The 12778-nt window shown below is 46.2% G+C and overlaps 1 protein-coding gene across 4 annotated transcripts in view; it reads left to right on the forward strand.

The window, feature by feature from the left end:
• MIB2 (MIB E3 ubiquitin protein ligase 2) overlaps window positions 1–12778 on the forward strand; it is a 112294-nt gene that overhangs the window by 81793 nt on the left and 17723 nt on the right. For 3 of the 4 annotated variants that reach the window (XM_077837617.1, XM_077837619.1, XM_077837620.1), the window contains 6 exons: window positions 1131–1238; window positions 4597–4701; window positions 5502–5664; window positions 6737–6870; window positions 10990–11138; window positions 11745–11901. In XM_077837617.1, the coding sequence (XP_077693743.1) occupies window positions 1131–1238; window positions 4597–4701; window positions 5502–5664; window positions 6737–6870; window positions 10990–11138; window positions 11745–11901 (816 nt within the window). The remainder of the gene's footprint in view (window positions 1–1130; window positions 1239–4596; window positions 4702–5501; window positions 5665–6736; window positions 6871–10989; window positions 11139–11744; window positions 11902–12778) is intronic. The other variant, XM_077837618.1, reaches the window with a different exon arrangement.

The following is a 12778-nucleotide window of genomic DNA, read 5'->3' on the forward strand; positions in this document are numbered from 1 at the left end:
GACATTGATTTTTTGCTGAGTTCGGTGAAAGTTGGATAGAGCCGTTCAGAGTCTAAATGTGGGTTTGGGAGCCCAATATAAGGTACCCTGATTCGCAAGTCACACAGCTGAAAGATCATTCAGCTATTAGCTTTAATATTCAACTCTAAGGCCCTGACACAAATCATAGAATCGTAGGACTGGGAGGGACCTCGAGAGGTCATCTAGTCCAATCCCCTGCATTCATGGCAGGACTAAGTATTATCTAGACCATCCCAGACGTCTGTTCAACCTGCTCTTAAAAAACTCCAATGATGGACGTTTTAATGATGAATGCTAAATTAATTGATTTTAATGGAGAGATCCATCTTTTCCCTGCCCCCACAAATCTATTCACTTGGGATTTAATACGTTGCTGAGGTTGCCAGAAATAGGTAGTCATCCTTCAGTAAATGTACCATCAGACCACAGAGAAGATAATGCAGGTCTCTGAGCAGCGTCACTGTCCCATTGGACTTTTCCAGTGAGGCCATAACACCTTTTGGTGACCTCTGCTGCATACATGAAAAGCACCTGGAGTCCTGACTGCAAGGACACTGCTTCCAGGCACCTATTACAAAACAGACTAAAGATGACTCTGTAGGGGAGGGGCAAGAATCCGCATGAAATAGGCTGCATGTGTACGCGCTCACAATTCTAATATCTGCTCAGCCCGAGTCCGTGAGACTCATTCAATGGAAGCCTGGTGAGAACAGGTGCAATTCCTTTCCAGTTTGAGTCTGAAACAATATTTTGTGTATTTTACGTACTTTTTTTTTTTTTTTTAAAAAGCAAATAAAAGTCACACCCTTGAAATCAGAAGTCCGGGTGAACAATTTTTTTTCGAATGAACACCATCAGATGGCAACTCAAATATGCCTCTGCATCAGCCAGTGCTATGCAGCTCAACAAGATCTGTTGTTTAGCAAACAGTATCTTAGTTTGTACAGCGCCTGCACATTAGGGTCCCGGTCCATGGCTAGAGCTCCTAGGTGCTATGGTAATACAAATAATGATTAAAAATAGGCTAACCAGCAAGCGGCAGATCCTTGGCTGATGAAAATTATCCTAACTCATCAATATTTCTCTCTCTCCTCTTTCTATATTTAAAGTTCATTGGCCAGACAGGCACTGTGCACAGAATCACTGACAGAGGGGATGTCAGAGTTCAATTCAACAGTGAAACCCGCTGGACTTTCCACCCAGGAGCTCTGACTAAGGTAAGTGCTGTTGTGGGAAACTGAGCAGAACAACAGCTGTGCGTAGAATGACAATGACTGTGGTCCCCTAGGATGTGACATAATTAGTCTTGGACAAGAGCCAAAGAAAACGCTGCTAGACTAGAGAGAGTGGGGACAGGCTTAATTTCTTTCCAGCCATCAAGGCTAAGAAAATCCTTGATTTCTAGCTCTATAAGCTCTTGAGAGAGTCTGCTAAGAAGAGGTTGGGGCTCAAAAGGAGGGTGGTAATCGGAAGGATGTGATTTTTAATGCCTATCTCCTACAGAAGGATGCTAACATGGATGAGGGAGGCATAGGTACTGTAGGGTTGGTTTTTTCTCCTTTGCAGTGCGACTCTTCGAACCACTTGCACAGATTTCTCCAACGAAAAGGTTGTGGGTAAAAGGCAAAAATAATGTGGGGTTTGTATTTACCTAAATAATTTGGACTCTGTCAATAACTAAGCTGAAAAGTTGTTGACAGACAAAATCTCGTAACAGCTAGGGCCTGCTCCTGCTCCTCTAAGAGCTAATGGGAGCTAAACTTCTTTTGACGTCAGTCGTCCATGATCAGGCCTTTAATGAATTAAAAGTTGGAGTGCTACATGGAAGTGAAATGCTCTCCCTGTCACATCTGGCAAGCACCTTCTCTTTGCTCCTTCAGGTTTGTCCTTAAAGCTGATCTGCAAAAAATGGGTGGGGAATTGGGTCTGAGCATGGTGGGGTGTATTGTTTCTTTTGTTTGTTTAAAAAGGCCTAGAAGGGTTTTGGTCTGGTTTTGTTCTTGCTTGTGTCAGCATTAGAATTTCAAGCCTTGTTTGCCCTTGGATGATTCTGGCAACTGGACAATTAGTGAAATAATGTGGAAGAGTGAAAGCTGAGCAAATGGGGGGGAAAGGGAATTTTTAGTTAGAATATTTCAAGCCCTGGGTGGGGGATGCAGTTGTTGGTTTGTAGTTAGTTAATATTTAACTCCAATGCCAGTTAAGTTTTAGAGAGAGTATGTCTCTGCTCCTGGCCCTTTCAGTTTATGGTTTATTGTGAATACACTTTCTCTGAGACAACCAACAGCATCAGGGAAGACCAGATGTGACATGCCTGATACTTGTTAGGTTAAAAAAAATCAAGCAGCAAAGAAATTAGCCCAATTTTTAAGAAATCCTTTGTAGCTCACCTTTAAATCCTACCTCTTCCTATGATCCATCCATCCATTTTCTCATCAGTAATTTCCCCCTCCCCTGTTAATCTCTGCCTTGTGTGTGTGTGTTGTTTGGGGCCAGTGGCTGATGGATTTAATCCTGTTGGATAACTTCCTACTCTTCGAGTGGCCCTATTGACGCCAACGGGGCTGTTGGTCAAGGAAGGGCTGACCCAGTGCTTGTCAGGGGTTTGCTCATTAGGCTGTCGGTTTTGGGACCAGCAGATATTCTTTGTCAACATATGTAAAGGGTAGACATATGGGGCTATCTGTGTTTATTAGTGATTTCTAATAATGAGATCGGAGGCCCTGATTCAGGAAGGTAATTATTTACATGCTGAAATGCTTTCCTGAATCAAGGTCTGAGTGAGCAGTGCAAAAATATTCCCTGCCGACGTTCGTTCTTGATTTAAAACTGACTTGCTTCCACTGCACTGAGGCCCCTTTCTGCATCGCTTTCTCTGAGCCTCTTTGTGTTTCACTGGAATAGACGTCTGCCAGAAGCGAGCTTGAGTCACATGCCGGAGAATTCGTACTAATCACATTTTATATTTGCATGCATGCTTGCGCTCGCGCTGCTCCTCCAATCAGGGAACAAGAGCAACACCATGTAGTTTATCTGACCACTTGCACCTAGTCAGTGACTCTATCTGGTATCAGAGTAACGGCCGTGTTAGTCTGTATTCGCAAAAAGAAAAGGAGGACTTGTGGCACCTTAGAGACTAACCAATTTATTTGAGCATGAGCTTTCGTGAGCTACAGCTCACTTCATCGGATGCGTACCATTTCTGTCTGGTATGAAAAGCTTGCGTGTCCCCTGGTTTCTAGGGAAAGTACCCCCTTGTCCCCTTCCTGGGCCATACCATTGCCGACGCTGCTGTTATGGCATGCCTGGCCTCTCCTTGTCCACAGTTGTATCCCTGGTGTGAATGAGTTGTAACACAGCAGCTTTACTAACGGGAAAGGGGAGGTGGCCCCTCTAAATTGCATCTCCGTTCCCAGGGGTGCTGCCTGGGGACAGTTATTTAACTCTGTGTTCGTCCCACACAGCACTCTGCTTGTCAGGACTCCGAGGGCCCTTTGTGGGCCTGAGAAGTGAGGAGGTGGCTGTAAGCAGACAAGTCCCAGTGATTATGGTTAGGGAAGCTACTGGGGTTTTTCTTTTTAATTAAAATGAACCCCCTGCCAGACACACAGAGCCCAGGAGAAGCTGATGAGCCTCACCCTCCAAGACAGGACCTGTATGAACAGTGCAGCCACACTGGTGGCTCCTGCTTCCTTGCACCTGTCTGAATGCCAGTGTAGACATGTTAACCTCTCGCTTGTCTGCGGCAATTCCTTCTGGTTATCTCCTTCAGCTGCTTCTCTCTTCCCCACACTTCCGCCGTGCCCGTGTGTCTTGTCTCGGCTGCTGATCTTTAGCTCTTCCAGGCTTCCAGCAATAACACCTAGCCTTTAGCAAGCACCTGTCATCCTCAGAGCACCTGACAAACTGGAACTAACCTTTTCTTTCCTCTTGCTCTCTTGGCTTTGCACGCTTTCTTGCCACATTCTTTGGTCACTTCTGGCTTCCCTTCCCATCTCTGCCTGAGCTCTCTGACAGATACAAGTCTTTTTTTGTCCAACTCCTCCTGTCTTGGGGCCCTGCTTTATAAAGTTAAGGTTACCAGCCTTCCCTAAAGTGATCTGGCTTTTGGAACGTGGATGCATTTAAACATACTTGGTTATGTGGGTGACGGGCATAGACGGGCAAACTGGTCCCTCTCCATAGAGCAGGAACATCTGGCAAAGGAAGGAAATGGATGATCTCTGACTTCCCATATCTGGTGGAAATAGCAAACAAAGTTAACACCAGTACAGAGTTAACTATATTATTGAACCCTGAGTGCTGCATCTGGCATGGAAACGGGGCAGACCTGGGGAAATCCCTGTGCAATCCCAGCTGATATTCATACGCGTAAAATCACGTGTGAGTGGCTGCAAAAGAAAACCATTTGCCCTGCGTAATCCTGCACGTGGCTTTTTTTAAATAACATGACTGATGTTTTTGCAAAGGTTAGTGCTTTATGGAATTGTTTTGTTATGGGTTATCTTTTTTTTTTTGCCTTGGTTTTTTGTTTGTTTCATCCCATAAAAGCATATGCCTTTCTTTTTCTTTTAGCTCAACACCTTTTGGGTTGATGATGTTGTCCGTGTGATAGATGATATGGAAACAGTGAAGCGATTCCAAGCTGGTCATGGGGAGTGGACAGATGAAATGGCACCTGTGAGTGTGCTCCAGTTCCAAGACAGTCCAGTAACTTGCAATTTCTAATCCATAAAAAAAAAACGTTAGCGGCTGGATATGCTAGCCTCCTTGCTCTTCAGCACCCCCTATTGGTCAGTGCATGGAGACATGTGGGCATGCTAATGGCTTTGAGAAAGAATGTTGCTTAATGTATCTGGTCCTCAGCAATGCGGCCTCCCAGCAGCGTTCAGAAAATAAGGGAAAGGGTGAGTTGGGGAAACACCTGTCAAAGGAGATAGCTACCCATGAGTTTAAAAGGAAATTCTGCTGAAATTTTAAGCAAACAAATTTAATGTCTCCCTCTTTTCTTCTCTAATTCTCAAGGGTGAGGGACAAACCATTGCAAATGGAAAACTCTCCTCTGATCAGATTCATGGGGCAAAAGAGCAGAATACAGAGTGCTCCATAAGCAGCAAAATGCACAGCAGAGACCTCCAGCTTTATCTGCCTCTTAGGGTTCTGTAAACCATGCTTTGTTGATTCACTGGCTTCCTCTCCAGATGTTTGTATTGTACCTTGGCGTCCCTCTTCCCCTAGTATGTGAAAAGACATCCGTTTTGTATACAACCAAATAAGAAACTGTTGAGAACACTTTTGTGTGTTCTTGAAGTGGGAGTTGTCGTCTGCAGCGTCTCAGTGAATGCTTCTCTTCACACGCTGGGAATGCTGCCTGGGAATCCACCCTTAGAAGCGTTGCCTTGGTTCTGAAAAGCAGGAAATACGTTGCTTTCCTTTTAAAAAAACACAAAACAAAAAAACCCCATCTCTTCCCATTGCAGACGCTAGGGCACATTGGCAAGGTGATCAAGGTGTTTGGGGATGGAGACTTGAGAGTGTCTGTCGGAGGGCAGTCCTGGACCTTTAACCCAGCTTGTCTCACGGCCTACCAGAGAGACGAGGATGCAAACCTCATGACAACGGAGAACACCAAGGAATCCAAAAGTGAGAGAGCAGGGAGGGAGATGTGGTCCAGTTCTGGCCAGGGCTGAAAAATAACCACTTCATCTTTCTAGGGTAACAAAAGTATTTCTCTTTAGAACGTGTCAGATGTTAACTGACTAATCGCTACATCACCCTTCTCCAAGCAGAGTCCCAAAAATCCATTTTAACCAAATCAGGGGAGCACCGATAGTCTCAAGGTTAAGCCTCAGGACTAGGATTTAGGACTCCTGGGTTCTTTTCCTGGCTGTTTTGTAGGATTGCTATTTTGGCAGTGGGTAAATGGCATAACCTCATGTGCCTCAGTTTCCCAGTCCATAGCATGAGTATAATGATGCTTCCCTACTTTGCAGTGGGTGGGAAGGTTAGCCCACGCTAGCAGTGAAGCTGGGGTTTGGTTTTGTTGTTTCCTGTTTTGCAAATCTGGTCATGAAAGTTATGGCCGTATGTTTGAGAAAGGGGAAGGCTTGTTGATTTGTCTTGCAGAATAAATTGATCCTACATCACGTACCCCAAGAAAAGATAGCATAAAAAAAGAGAGAAACTGCTGGGGAACAAAGTTTGTGGCTCCATTCAGGAATTAGTTTGAATCCTGTTGAACTTTGGAGGAAACTAGAGCCAAACTCGGTGACTTAGCACTTTCTCTGATGGAAAATAACAAGTGGAACTCCCATCAGACACCAGGGAAGTGTAGTGAGTGCAAACCAAATCTGAAATCCTGTGGTCAGGATTTTCCTTTCTCCTGCAGGATATGAGCCTTTTATTGTCTTCCAACTTCCTCCTTCCCTACAGCTAGGAATTCATGTTATTGCTTGCCCACATATAATGACCGTTAGGGAGGGGTCTTCTGCAGGCATTGAACCTGGGATCTCTGGATTCAGAAGTATCAGCCTCTGTTGCTTGAGCTAAAGGACTATGTCTGTTAGCTGGAGGCAGTAAAGTAACAAGTTCATAAAGCTCTTTATATGGACTAGTCAGTATAGAGGGACAAAGGCCCATACTGGGTCCATGTGGTCACACATACAGCTGCTCGTTGCCACTATGTAACCTGGGGCTGTTTCTCATCCCCACACAGGCACTTTGATCTCCATCCTAGAGAAACTGCTGTGCCAGAAGATGGAATTGGATCATCCAGGGCGCTTGGTCGTTGAGGCGGCGCATGGCAATGCTGTTAAAGTAGAGGACCTGGTTCAAAAATACCCAGACAAGGCAAGTCTCAGAGAAACCCTCCGAGGTCGATGTCTTTTGTCGTCGATGTGTAAAGCAAATGGGGGGCTGCTAAAACCTACTGTAAGGAATTAACAGCAGGTGACTGGTTTTTTGCTTTAACTGACAGTCCTAGAGCTTGCCTCTGCTTCAAGGGGTCCTTTGCTCCCCCTGGCAGGGCTGTGGGACTCTGGCATGCAGAATTTCCCTGTGCCATTGTAGCTCAAGAGGAAGCGTCGTCCAGTGGTTAGAGCGGGGGGGGGGGGACTAGAAGTCGAGAGCTGAGTTGCTGTGGTATCTTAGACACCTTTTGTGTGCCTAAATTTCCTTTCCTCCCCTCTCAAACGGCGGATCCCAAAACTCACTGCTTTGTAGCACGGGGCGGGAGGCTGAATTCCCTGGTGTGCGTAAGTTGCTTTGAGATCCAGTGGAGGGCGTTGAGGCATTATCCCAGGAATTTAGCCGGGATAACTGCCATGTCATAGCAGGGCACTTTTTGCCTGGGTTAGGGCTGGGCAGGAAACCCCACTGATCTAGCCTGGGCAGTCTCCCTTACGCACCGAAGTACATGCAGACTCTATGCTAACAGACCCACCAGCTTGAACTCTGCCCTCTCCTTTCCTATATCCACTCTTTAGAATTCACATAAGCAGCCTGACATGCCCAGTTTCTAGTGGCAACCAATGCAAGAAATGTGTATTTCAGTGACAGGCCTGCTTGAATCCTCCAGGAGCCAGGCAGCATGGCTGGAGGTGCAGCCCCAGGCTACCTGCTATGTTCTGCTGCATCGGGACTGAGTAGAGATGTCTGGTAGGATCAGACCAGTGGAGCCAATCCCAGAATAAATTACATGAACACAGAAACCATTCTACTGAGGCAGCATGGTCTGGTGGTCAGGGCACTCAACTGGGACTCGGAATTCTTGGGTTCTATTCCCACCTCCACCATCGCCTTCCTCTGGGACCTTGGGCAAGTCATTTAGCTTCTCAGTGCCCCATCTCTGTAGAATAGGGATAGTGAGATCTGTTGACGAAGGGTGCTATACAAGAGCTAACCCGTATTACTACGTACCTGTTGTTTGCATTCTCCGTGCACACATACTAGGCACTTGTGATAATGTGGCCCTCATCCTAATGCATTGCCGATAAAGAGAAGAGTTTGTATACAGATGCCTTCGCAGTACAGTTTGGGGGCTGGGTGGTCTCTGTAGCCACCTATTCAAACACTGGAAGATTGCCCAAGATCCTAGCTACCCCCTTAAAAGCTGCAGGTTTGTGCGTGAGTAAATGCATCTGTCACAAGCCAGAGAACTAGAGAGCAGAATGCCTTCACATGGTGTCCTTGGAAGCAGCTGGGAAAGGAACATAAATCCTCTGGAGGCCCTGGCCATGTGGCAAGCGGGAGCAGATTGATGGGACATTAACAAACACCAGGATCCATTCTGAGAGGACTATAATGAAGCTGAGATCTAAGGTCTGACTTAATGGTTTGCTGCCAGATAATTGTTCCAGTTCATTACATGCAAAGTTAGGAGATACGGGGAAGGAAAGAATATAGCCAGGCACCAGTGATGGGGTCTAATCTGAAATGGGAAAGTGCCACGTGTCAGGATTAGGTCAGGAATAGTCTCGCTGCATCCTGGCCTCGGAGAGGAATTTGTTCTTTCTACTAGGCAGTTATATATAGCGAGAGGCAGGCGGATCCAAGGGCTTGCTCAGCAAGGTGAGATGAATTGCCTGCCAAGGGGCTCCCAATGGGGCAGATACCAATGTTAAGCCCTTTACGTAAGGAGGATGCATTGGCATCCAGTGTGTCATTACCAGAATCACCATCCTGTCTAAGCCCAAGAAAGAAACCCTGCACAAACTACTGCTTTGCACAGGATCAGCTGTAGAAAAACTCCCTGTGTTACTTGCCAAGCCATGAAGCCTTTGCCAGATCCCTCACTCTTTCCCTTTAACCATTCATTGATTTCATTAGTGTCCCTGCCCTCCTGTCTTGGCCTTCTACTTTGATCTTCAACTCCTTGATCCTTAAATCTCACAGCAGCAGGTCAGCACTGTGATTAGCCCTCCAGGCTGCCCGGTATGTAAGTCTGAGTGACTGAGAATACTTGGTGCTTATATCATATTCGCCTCCTTCAAAGCCCAGTGCGAACATCAACTGACCTCTCGCCCCCCTGCCAGGCAGGGAGGTATTGTTGGCTACTGTAGCTTTTGGCAGAGAAGTTAAGAATCAGCCCTGGTCCCTGTGGGATTTGACACAAGATCTGGGATTAGACACCCAGGAGTTCCTGACATAGCATCCAGGTCTGTGCTTGCACCACTCCCTTTTTGGCAGCAAGTGCCCTTTCACCGTTGGGGTCTGGAATGAGTCAATATGTTGGTTGGGGCAGGAAGTGCCTTTTATTTTAGCTTTGTACAGCAGCCAGGGCTGTGCAGTGCCATTTAAAGTGGTGTTGGGGGCATAGATATCCTGCATACAGTAAACTTCAGTGCGCCACCCCGCTCCTAAACCCTAGAACAGAGGTTCTCAATGGGGGGGGGCATCAGACTTTTGGGGGCACAGCAAGCCTCTGATTCATAGATTCCAAGGCTGGAGGGGACCAATGTGATTATCTAGTCTGATCTCCTGTATCACACAAGCCATGGAACTTCCTAAAATAGTTCCTGGGGCAGAACTTTTAGTAAAACAGCCATCTCGATTTAAAAGCGGTCAGTGATGGAGATGGGAAATTGTTCCAATGGTTAATTATCCTCACTGTCAAAAATTTGTCTTAAATTTTCAGTCTGAATTTGTCTAGATTCAACTTCCAGCCCTTGGAGTGTGTTAGACTTTTCTCTGCTAGATTGAAGAGCCTAAATATTTGTTATCCATGTAGATACTTACAGACTGTAATCAAATCACACCGTAATCTTCTCTTTGTTAAGCTAAATAGATTGAGCTCTTTGACTCTGTCACTGTAAGACCTGTTTTTTAATCCTTTAATCATTCCTGTGGCTCTTCTCTGAACTCTCTCCAATTTTTCAATATCCGTCTTGAACTGTGGGCACCAGAACTGGTCACAGGATTCCAGTCGCAGTTGCACCCATGCCAACTACAGAGGTGAAATAACCTCTCTGCTCCTACTTGGAATTCCCTCATTTATGCATCCCAGGATCACATTTGCTCTCTTGGCTTTATCATCACACTGAGAACTCATGTTCTACTGATTATCCACCATGACCCCCAAATCTTTTTCAGAGTCCCTGCTTCCCAGGGTAGAGTCCCACATTCTTTGTTCGTAGATGTATTCGTTTACATTTAGCCATATTAAAATGTGTATTGTTTGCTTGCTCCCAGTGTAACCATTCCAAATCACGCTGTAGCAACAACCTACCTTATTAGTTATTTACTACACCCCCAATTTATGTAATCTGAAAACTTTTAGTGATGATGGTATGTTTTCTTCCTGGTCATTGATAAAAATGTTAAATAGTGTAGGGCCAAGAACTGGTCCCTGTTGGACCCAACTGGAAACATACCCGCTTGATGACAATTTCCTGTTTACAATTACATTTTGAGACCTATCACTTAGCCAGGTTTTAATCCATTTAATGTGTGCCATTTTAATTTTATATTCTAATTTTTTAATCAAAATGTCATGCAAGTACCAAGTCAAATGCCTTATAGAAGTCCAAGTATATTACATCAACACCATTACCTTTATCAACCAAACTCAGACTCTCATTAAAAAAACAAACAAAACCAAGTTTGTTTGACAGTAGTTTTCCATAAATCCATGTTGATTTGCTTTAATTACATTATCCTTATTTAATTCATATTGAGTCCTGTGTCAGCCCAGAATCAATGTCAAACTGGCAGGCCTATAATTACCCAGGTCATCTCATTTACCCATTTTAAAGATTGGTACATTAGCTTTCTTCCAATCTTCAGCTCCGTGGCCTGTGCCCAGCACAATGGGCCCCAGATCCTGCTTAGACCTTCTGGGTGCTGTAGAATACAAGTAATCATCTCTCTTTCCCATCAAGTTATACAGAGTCTTGGAGCAGGAACAGTGCCTGAGTGCACATTGAGACCTTTCCTAAACAATTATATGCCTGGATCCTTCCATTATTGCAGGTTGATATAAAGAATCAGGGCAGAACCGCACTGCAAGTCGCTGCCCACCTGGGCCGGGTAGAGGTTGTGAAGATCTTACTGCAGGCGAATGCCAACATCGATCTGAGGGATGAAGAGGGGGACGCAGCTCTCCATTATGCAGCTTTTGGGTAGGAGCTTTTTCTCCCTTCGTACAAGTGTAACCTCAGTGATGCTCTGTGCCAAGGGCCTGATGCTCAGCTGGTGCAAATCAGCACAGCTAGATTTGATCTAGCACCACAGAGAGGGGAAAGGCCTCCAACCATGGAGCTGCACTAATATATGCTAGCTGAGGATGTGGCCCTCAAACTCCAGGGGTTGGTTTGCTTGAAGCCCCAATCTCCATGCGAAGGTGAATTCTCCATGGTATGAACACCTTGGGAGAAAACGGGGGTTACTGGGGTTTGGGGTATGTGAAAGGAAGAGAAGGTGACTGAATTTTGAGTTCCTTTTTTGAATGTCTGTGTACAGTCTAGACAGACAGGAGGCTGAATTCTGTTCTCTATTACCCTGGTGTAAATCCAGAGGAAGTCCATCAAAGTCAACAGGGGTTACTCCAGATTTACATTACGCCAACAGAGAGCAAAGCCTGGTGCTCCAGTTAGGATTTTTTTTTTTTTATGAGACAAGAGAAGGATGCAAGAACCAAGATACTCATGATGTTGCATGTCTAATAGTTGTAGACAGAGAATCTCCATCTTTTGATCATAGTGTCCAATTTTTTTTTTTTACACCAGGAATCAAGCTGAGGTTGTCCATGTGCTCGTCAGCCAAGGAGCCAATGCAAACCTGCTGAACAATGCCAAGTGCACAGCCTTCTATGTCGCCGTCAACAAAGGATTCACAGAGATCGTGCGGATCCTTTGTGAGCACAACTGTGACGTCAACCTCCCAGTAGGTTATTTTCATGCCTCGTATCATTGAAGATATTTTTGCTGCTTAACGGTTGTGGGTGAAAGTCGATCCTGAGAGCTTGGCAGTGTCCTGTGGTGCTGGGCTGGCTTCTGCCTAGAACTCGCAGCCACCCTGCTAGTCTAGTTCTGGGTCCCTCCCTGCACACCGACACCTCTCTGCCCACGCCGGAGGACCAGCTGGTGTGGGGTTCTGCTCCGTTTGCTGCTGCCGTTCCTGGGAGAACTGTGGGGCTCTCCCGGGAACCGCAGCAGCGAAAGGAGCAGAATGCGGGGCTGCCGTGCAGCTCCATGCCAGCAGCTGCTCCGGCACGGCTGTAACAGTACTGCCCCCAGGCGGGGCTGCCTACAAACCCCGGACAGGAGACGCTAGACGCAGCTGCATGGAAGGGCTGGGGGCGGTACAGCCGGGCTGGAGTGGGATGGCCCCACGTTCTGCTCCTCCTGTGTCTTTCCAGTGTGGCGGACTGGCTATAAATATCTTACTGGTACGGCGGACCGGACCGACCGCCCTACTTGCACCACTGCCTTAACCCGGTCCCATAGCACCTTCTGCTATTCCAGCAAAGGGTGACCCGTTAATTGCATTATATCTGAAGGCTCCAACGATGCCTCTTCCTGTTCCCGATATCGGGCTGGTGAGATTTTATTTTTCAATCTGGTATAAAGGAACTTGGGAGAGCAGCAATGAAGTCACTGGGCCTGTCCCGTTTCTAGGGCTACCGGACTGGTCTGTAACTAGTCTTTAGAGGCCAGTGAAGTAGTTTTTCTTGTGGGGTGTGTGAAATTAGGGGATTGGCAGCCGAGGAAACTGAAGGCCTCTGTCTGTCCCCCACGATCTAGGTTCTGGCTACACAAGC

Source organism: Eretmochelys imbricata, chromosome 18 (assembly GCF_965152235.1).
Source record: "Eretmochelys imbricata isolate rEreImb1 chromosome 18, rEreImb1.hap1, whole genome shotgun sequence".
NCBI classification, from domain to species: Eukaryota; Metazoa; Chordata; order Testudines; family Cheloniidae; genus Eretmochelys; species Eretmochelys imbricata.